General features: G+C 31.5%; 3 protein-coding genes across 5 annotated transcripts in view; 1 reads left to right on the top strand and 2 right to left on the bottom strand.

The window, feature by feature from the left end:
* Nucleotides 1-3,510, bottom strand: part of LOC102673120 (ras GTPase-activating protein 1) — a 5,340-nt gene extending 1,830 nt beyond the window's left edge. For 2 of the 3 annotated variants that reach the window (XR_422484.2, XM_006620608.2), the window contains exons 1-9: nt 3,112-3,510; nt 2,479-2,660; nt 2,197-2,378; nt 1,728-2,125; nt 1,507-1,652; nt 1,108-1,441; nt 572-915; nt 301-492; nt 16-177 (exon numbers count right to left, since the gene is read on the bottom strand). Coding sequence is in view for 2 of the 3 variants with exons in the window: in XM_006620608.2 (XP_006620671.1) it covers nt 16-177; nt 301-492; nt 572-915; nt 1,108-1,441; nt 1,507-1,652; nt 1,728-2,125; nt 2,197-2,378; nt 2,479-2,660; nt 3,112-3,159 (1,988 nt within the window). In the remaining variant the exon portion in view is untranslated. The remainder of the gene's footprint in view (nt 1-15; nt 178-300; nt 493-571; nt 916-1,107; nt 1,442-1,506; nt 1,653-1,727; nt 2,126-2,196; nt 2,379-2,478; nt 2,661-3,111) is intronic. The other variant, XM_006620609.2, reaches the window with a different exon arrangement.
* Nucleotides 3,511-3,571: 61 nt separating this feature from the next.
* LOC102673386 (protein kish-A) lies at nt 3,572-4,377 on the top strand. Its single transcript, XM_006620610.2, has 3 exons — nt 3,572-3,838; nt 4,006-4,121; nt 4,215-4,377. Exons 1-3 carry the CDS (start codon nt 3,836-3,838, stop codon nt 4,318-4,320), a joined length of 225 nt encoding a protein of 74 aa, XP_006620673.1. The 5' UTR covers nt 3,572-3,835; the 3' UTR covers nt 4,321-4,377.
* Nucleotides 4,378-4,550: 173 nt separating this feature from the next.
* LOC102673529 (lachesin-like) overlaps nt 4,551-8,365 on the bottom strand; it is a 26,235-nt gene continuing 22,420 nt past the window's right edge. Inside the window, exons 5-8 of the mRNA XM_006620611.2 lie at nt 7,651-7,779; nt 7,401-7,536; nt 7,053-7,210; nt 4,551-6,774 (exon numbers count right to left, since the gene is read on the bottom strand). Of these exons, the coding sequence (XP_006620674.1) occupies nt 6,455-6,774; nt 7,053-7,210; nt 7,401-7,536; nt 7,651-7,779 (743 nt within the window). The 3' untranslated portion in view covers nt 4,551-6,454. The remainder of the gene's footprint in view (nt 6,775-7,052; nt 7,211-7,400; nt 7,537-7,650; nt 7,780-8,365) is intronic.

Raw genomic sequence — 8,365 nt, 5'->3', positions numbered from 1 at the left:
TATATATATTATACATTTTTTATATACCTAAATATTCTAAGTAAACTATTTGCCAATGGTACTCTATCCAAATGACAAACATCTGCTAATGCTCTAACAACATGCAGTTCTGGATCTAATAATAGTTGTTGCAATGGACTATATTCTTCCGGAGGCATTGCTAGATCGTGCCGATACCTGTAACGTAATAAATGCAGAAAACATGTATAAATTCGTATATTAATATTTTAAAAATGCAATATGCAATGTACAAAAAATTTTTTTTTTTAAAAAGAAAAAATCAGAAAGAATTATTTTCACCTTATCCGTAAACGAAGTACACCCCATTCGCCTATTGGAGTAAGGCCTGACAATGGATACCATTCATCCATTTCTTCCCCATTAGTTAAACTCGCCAATTCAACGGTCAATTCTGCCACTTCGGTATCTTTACTACGTTTTCCTTTATTGTACAATGTTAAAGAAAACGACATAACATCTGGTGGCACATCCCTATGGAACAATTTATGATAAATATTATTCAAATATTAATCAATATTTTATCAATATTTTAAACAAAACATATACATACTCTAAAATGAATTCTTCATCCCAAATTGGATGTAATCCTGTTTTGACTTTTGTGCGAGCAACTTTTACATTGTTTAGAGCCACTATGATGAATGGATTCGGTACTAGTTTATATGGAAGTCTATGAGCATCTAAAATATGCAGATGTAATGAACGTAATTCACGTAGACGAGCAACTTTTGGAGCACGAGTAAGTTGTGATACACATAATGGTTTTAAGGCATTAATCCAGTCTAAAGCATTCTCTGAATTTGGAGCAGCCAAATATGTTATTGTTGCCAAACATGGTAAAGCACGTTCAACTAATTGAAAGCAATGAGGTCTATCGAACACGCTTTCATGAACCTAAAAAAATTATATCTGAGAAATGAATCTCAAACAATTAAAACATTACAATCCTTACTTGCTGTTTTCAATACATATGACATTACATATATATATTTATAATTACATATATATATTTTAAAAATAATCTGAAAACTGATATAATCATATGGAAAAATGAAATATGTTTTATGTTTATAAAATTTGCTATACCTGATATAAATAAGCACAGCTTAAATCGATAAGACCTTTAGGTTTGGTCCTTTTTGGATTGTCATACAAATACAAATGAGTGTCAGTTGCATCCACTAAAAGTACAAAATACAATGCTTTCCATTTTTTATTTTTTTCTGATTTTTTTTCTAAATATCCTTGCATTTTAATTCCTTTATTTTTCTTTGCTCCAGATTGTTCCCGACATTCTCTAAGAGTTGCATATATTTTTTCCGCGTGTTGCACTTCTCTATTAACTCTTACACTACCATCAGGTTCTGTTACCATTGCTTGAACTAAAGTATGACCCTCAACTATTTGCTCTTTCCGATATCTACGAATATAAATATTTTCGTGATAATTTATAAATATAAAAGTTAAATAGAAAAAATATCATACCTATTTATAACAGCATCAAGACATTCAAAAGTTCTACCACCCATAAGATAACGTACTCCCTTTTTTTCAATTCTAAATCTTTGAATTTGATTGTTTATATGAAAGAAAAGTGAATAATCTCCAGGACTATTATCTGAAGGTCTGACCTATACAATAAAATAAAAAATAAAAAAATTATTATTTTTAATCATTCTAGATTATAAAATGATATTACAACTTACCAAGAAACTACCAGGTCCTGCCTTCACCAACATGTCGACAGCTTCACTTTTAGTAACATTAGGATGAAACCAAGAGAACACAGTATTAGGATCAATGGAATCATCCAGATCCTCCACCAATTCACGAAAAATTAAGCCTTGTTCACCAGTTCTATGTGCAGTAACCCATAACCAACCATCTCCCATATCATTGTGCACAAAAAATATGTCACCCTTTTGAAAACTTAATTCATCTGTATCAGGCATTTTTGTATATGGCAGTATTGCAACTATTCGCTTCTTATCATTCACTGGTTCAGGAGGTGGAGTAGGATGAATAAGTCTTTCCCTCTTTAAAAGATCGGAGCAATGAGTATAATATGCAACAAGATCTGATAAGCTATTGAACTGTCTACCTCCTATAATAAAATATATATTAATTCATCAGTTAAAATTATAAATATTCATTAAATTTAAATGTTTACAATACCAATATAATAATCTCCACACACAGCTGTAATTCTAAAATGATTAATGCCAGTTCTGCCTAAATAGGATAATACATAACTTCCAGGTTTTCTGTCACTTTCACGCACTAAATAACTGCCCATTTTACTTGCATCCCATAGTCTTTCTTCGGCAGTAAATCTATCTAATCTACCATGATACCATCTATAAATTATTAAGAATTTTACATTTATTAAATATCAAATATAATTAAAAATAATATCTTTATTCCATAAATCAAAATTTTATTAATAATAAATCTCACTGATTTTCTGGTGGAGCTGTTAATAATGTTGCATTAGCACTATCAGGTTCTTCTGTATCTTGAATATCATCTGGTATATTTTCAAGAAAAGGATCAAATTCATTTTCTGCATTCATAGATTCATTCTGTCCACCATCTTCACTTCCAGTGCTAGGAGAACCTCCTTTACTATTGTGATCCATCTATAGATAAAATTATATAAAATTTTTAAACATTTATAACATAATATAATAATAAAAATTTTTTTAATTTATTTATATATTATATAAATATTTTTATTTTCAAAATAAAATGTCATATTATATATCAAAGATAACATATACTTTTGTCAACAAAACATAAATATTATGTTTACATATTTGTTTATAATTTCTTTTACATATACCACTTTTTATTTTTTTGAAAAATATAGAAACTTATCAAAAACATTATTCATAAATAATACCTTTGTCTAATAAGCACTTTTCCGTCACAATATTTAAAAAAATAATAAAGAATTTATAAAAATCTTTAAAACTTTAAAAGTTAAAATAAGTTTTTAAATATACAATTATATTTTGTTTTTTTCCATCGAATTTTTAATATTATCATGATATTAGATGAATAAGTAGAATGAATAATATTCGTACATACCTTAGCACTGTTCGACACGCTCGGACCTCCACGCACAAATTCTGCCATTTTCCGTTCACACGCACTCCTTCATACACACGACTATGAAAAAAAAACTAAAAATATTAATTGAACGGCATTCGTTTTATTGCAATCCTCCTTACCACGATTATTTACAAAAGTACGCTGTTATTGATATAAAATGTATTGACGTTTTACGGCAGCCATTTTACTACTGCACGCGTTGATCGTAGAATACATAGAGGGAGTCAGTCTTATGTTTATCATAAACTTTAAATATTCTTAAATACTGACAACATGTTTCTATAATTATTCATTTATCATTTAATTCAAAGATAAATATTTTACGTATCAAATAACGTTTCGTTTAAAAGCACTCTTATAACTAATAAGCCATTAACATAATGCAGTTATATAGATGATTAAGTTCGCTAATAATAATTGTTCTTATTTTTAAATATAATATTATCGATAGATTTTCGATAGTAGATAATATACATTTTTTAATTGTAATATAATAAATTGTAATATAAAATTAAGTAATCATTCATATAATTATAAAGATAGTTTTATGTTAAACGCTAATTCTTCTGAAAAATTTTCGTTTCTTGTATATTCACCCTTTGTTATGGCGAAATTTTGTTTTGATCTACGTGAAGTTGTTTCTTGTATGCAAATTGATTTACAATAATTCAATATCAAAACTTATCTTTATTAAATCGTAATGGTAAGATGATAAATTTTCAAATTGTATAATTTATATTTTAAATATTTATTTTACGATTGATTATAAACAACTTTTAAATCTTATAATTTTTTATAACCTCTTTGATATTCAAAAAAATACGTTAATTCAAATAGTTTTTTTTTAAAATCTCTTTTTTTGGGGGACAGTCTGCCCTATTTAATTTTCAGAGTCTATTGACGGTAATTTTGTTATTGATATGTACCTGTACTTACATTAGATCTATTGTTCCTAGTTTATTGGACAGTCGATTAGGAAAAGTTGGGTATGTATATTTTGTGATAATTTTATTATATATATATATATATATATATATATACATTAATATTAATATATTATGTTTATGTTATATGTTTAGTTTTCAGGGTACTCTTTGGAAATGCGCTAGAATTGGTGAAAGAAAAAGTCCATATGTGGCAGTGAGTTGTCTTGTTATGGCTTTCAATATTTTGTTTTGGTCATAATATTATAATATCGAATAAAATTAAGATTCAAACAAATATAATTCTGTATAAAGAAAATGGTGTAAAATGTGGATTTAAATGTAAATAAAAAGTAAGTTTCATTCAATTACTATAAATAAATGTACATATTTGTATTTGAATTTGAATTTTCATCATTTAAATTATATTTAAAGAGAATGGAAATTATTTATAAATAATTTAAAATGGAAAAAGAATAACTAACATCTCTACTAGTTGCATGGTATGTTTTATTTGTCAACATGTTGGTTTCTCCAAAGCTATATAATTATCCAATTTGAGCACATTTTTCATCGTATTTTTATAATATTTTTTTTTCTATAAACAACAACATTTTTTTATTATAGTTATTGTAAAGTCGTTATATTGAGCAGTGTTTTACGATATACAATATTTGTTAAATAAATGTATTTAACATGTGTATTTTCTTGTTTATTTCGCGGATAAATACTATTATATTATTAATAATAATAAGCCACGCATTGAGACTAAAGTTTGTACTCTGTAATAGAAGACATTCATGATAATAACTGTACAAGAAGAAAGTTTCAACGTTCTCGGATTAAAAATGTTATCCGTTAAAAAACATCGAGACTTTCTAATCGCACTATTTCGCACATAGATCATAATTACAGAGTAACGTATGAATTGCGGTTTTGCGAGGAACATTGAAAAATGATAGAAAGCACAACCTATTAGGAACGCTTATTGTCCATTTCTCGAAGGAAAATTATTTTCTTCGTAATATTATCACAAATAATTTGTATGCTAAATACGTATTATATAATATATATGTGATATATATGAATTAAAAAAAAAGAAATGGAGAAAGTAGGAAAAAATAAAAAGGTACTAAACAACGATGAATAACGATAATCAATCGATTACGAGATACATATATAAAAAATGGTTTAAAGATGAATTCGATGATCGCGTGATAAAATTTAATTTAGATTCCTCGCAATAAACCCGATTGATTATACTTATGATTGTGGTCTCGTTTAATCGTTGGCATATGAGGTACGTTATTTGTGCCTACGGATAATTAAAAAAATACATAAAATAATAAAAGTAAAGTCTAATATCTTTCTAAAATATATATAATACCGTATTATGCGCCCTACGGATATGAATCTTAGATATGACGTGTTTAACATTCGTTAAGATGCCACTTACAATCTCAATTCACTCTGTTATCGTACCGATAAATAAAGATATTATCTCATTACTCCTTACGTACAAATTAGTATGCTAATTATTTGTCTGTGTTCGAGTATAATCGAATAGTTGATTAAACAGCATCAATTCGCGATAAAGCGCGATTCTTGCAGAACTTGGAAATATAATTAATCGTTGATAATAATTATATATATTACGACGTAAAGAGATATTATAAAGGATGTTCATTTTAATTGGATCGCCACTGCCATTGTTGAAATAATTCCGAAGTGTGGAGTAATCAATCGAAAGTATAAGTTTTTCCTCGTATTTGTCGAACGATGATCTCGTGAATGACACTGGTGGCCCACTTGAGATAGACACCCTGCATGTGTAAGGCTTTCGATGCTAAAGTTATAAAAATTACATCGTAACTTCTAATAATTCCACAAATCGTAAATAATAATTTCAACGAGAAATCTTGTATTTCTTTCACTTTGTTCATTGTTAAAAAAATACTCGACAATGTCACATTTTATTATAGTCGAACTAAAGAACACACTTCGCTCACGACTTTATTCTTTTCCCCGTATTCCAAAACGGATAAAAGGGTCATAAAAAATACATTCGTAAGCATTTATCTTTTCAAATTCGCAACATTATTCGCCACGAACTATTATCTTGGCGAAAAATATACATCAGAGAGAGAGAGAGAGGAGAGAAAGATAGAGGGCGGAGGGGAGGAAGGGGATCGATTTGTTCGCTGTATCGTCGCTGGAAATGAAACGAAATACGAACTTTGAAAATCGCGGTTCCTTCTCGACGATTCGCAATCGTTCGATCTCTCGTTCACTTCAATACGCGTGAAACGCGAACGAACACCCGTAGTATTTGTATTTCGTTCGTCTAACGTATCGACAGAGTTCTTCTCTCGTCTATCAATCTGATTGGTTGATATTTATCGAATGGTAAAGAAGAAGAGGAAGCAGACGACATAAACTCGCATACCGCTATCGTTCTTCGCATTGGCACAATTTCTCTCGTTCGAGATGTCGCGATTCTTGAATAAGTTCTCGTCTTTGACGAAAGGCGCGCGTGGATTTACCGTTGTCGAAGTGATCATGTGTTTGCTGTAAACGATTCTCACGGTACTTTTTTGCATCGCTGGTGTACTCATCTGATGAAAAATTCGATTTTTAGTAACTTGAGCAAACTTTGATTTTCCCTTGCTCAACTTCCAACTGGCCGAAGTAGTTCGTATGGTTGCTCGTTCGATTTCTGAAAACAGTTCCCCTATATCGTATCGTGTAACAAGAAGAAAAAGCCAAAGTGGAGGGGGCATTCTTAGATTCACGTGCAAAAACGAATGATGGCACGTGAACGTTGTATAAAGTTCGATATCGAAGTTTGTTGGTTATTCGTGGAGTGGATGATTCGAAAGAAGGGCAAAAGAAGAAATAGTAGCGGATGTCAAGAGAGACGGAAATTTTTCTATGGAATGGCGGTCGTCGAAAAATGACAGTGTTCGTCGATCGTATATGTATATGTCGACTCACCGTAAACTCTAAGGGTAGCCTCGGCTTTTCCCATGCTTGAGGATGCTGAACACGTGTACTCTCCCAAATCCGTTTTCTCTAAACGGCTTATCTTCAGCTCGCTCGTTGTCTTCCATTCTTCGTCCGGATGTCCTCGTTCGTCGATTTCGTATCTACCACTGTGTTGACACATCGCTTAACTTTACAGTCGAGAATACGTGTGTGTATGTGTGTATGTGTGTGTATATATGCACGTGGAATCGATTTCGCGCTTGATCATATTTGGACGACACGTCGAATCTCACGCGCCGCGCGTTAATCGTAAAGAAACTCTTAAGTAAGTGTAATACACGTTCTGTGATAACATACCCACTCATAATAACTTGTTCCTTCCTGGTCCACAAGTTAATCGTCTTTGGATAAGCTTCGATCAAACAGACCAACGATACGTTCGTGTCCAGAGGTGAGCTTAATATTTGATTGGGAACCTTTGCGCTAGGTGGAACTGAAAAACAAATAAAACAAATATCTCCGGTCGATAATTAATTCGATCGATCTTATTTTATATAGAATATTAGCATCGCGAGAATAACATCATCGAGGATTCAAAAATACTTACAGTTTACCCTTAAATAGACTCTTTTGCTGACTGCTGGGGGCACTTCGTTTTTCGCTATGCAAAGATAAGCTCCCATTTGCTTCCTGTCCACTCTTGTTAATTCCAGCTTCTCACCGGACTGGTTGTCCACTATAAAATCTCGCATCGTATGAATATCTGGTTGAAAGCTCTCGTATACATATCGCTGGCCGGATGCCAACGTTCGCAACTACACCAAATTACACGCGAAATATGTCCTTTGCGTTAAAACAACGAGACCACCGCCTATTACGACCCTAAATCTCATTATTCGTTAACGAGGAATCGGACAAACGATTTAAGGAAGAATTATCGTTAAACGAGTGACGGTATCGTACGGTACGCATACAACGAGCGAAAGTATGATAATTGAAACGTACAACCGACAAGTATTCGCCAACTGCTGTCAGTGAATATGATAAATCGATACTTCACGAAAACCGCGCGAAGGATCCTATCGTAAAATTCCTGGGAAAATTGCGCGGCAAGAGCGCAGAGAAAGTTGACGATCGTTTATCGTATTATCGTTTAATTACGCGTGTATACTCGCAACGCTTTCGAAATCGACCGACCTCTCGCTAATTAGATTATTATCGAGGAAACGCGGGCGACATAAATCGTCGCGCGCATCGTCTCATCGCGTACCGATAAAACACGTCAAACCCGCCTAATGAGATCCATCGAAAATGAGAGATTC

This window comes from Apis dorsata, unplaced genomic scaffold (genome assembly GCF_000469605.1).
Source record: "Apis dorsata unplaced genomic scaffold, Apis dorsata 1.3 scaffold_524, whole genome shotgun sequence".
Classification (NCBI taxonomy): Eukaryota; Metazoa; Arthropoda; class Insecta; order Hymenoptera; family Apidae; genus Apis; species Apis dorsata.
Note: the sequence above shows the minus strand (reverse complement) of the source record. Positions and strands in the feature narration are given on the sequence as shown.

Coding starts and splice junctions, on each gene's coding strand:
- LOC102673386 (XM_006620610.2), top strand. Junction 4,122..4,214: donor AGTCGATTAGGAAAAGTTGG/GTATGTATATTT, acceptor TTATATGTTTAG/TTTTCAGGGTACTCTTTGGA.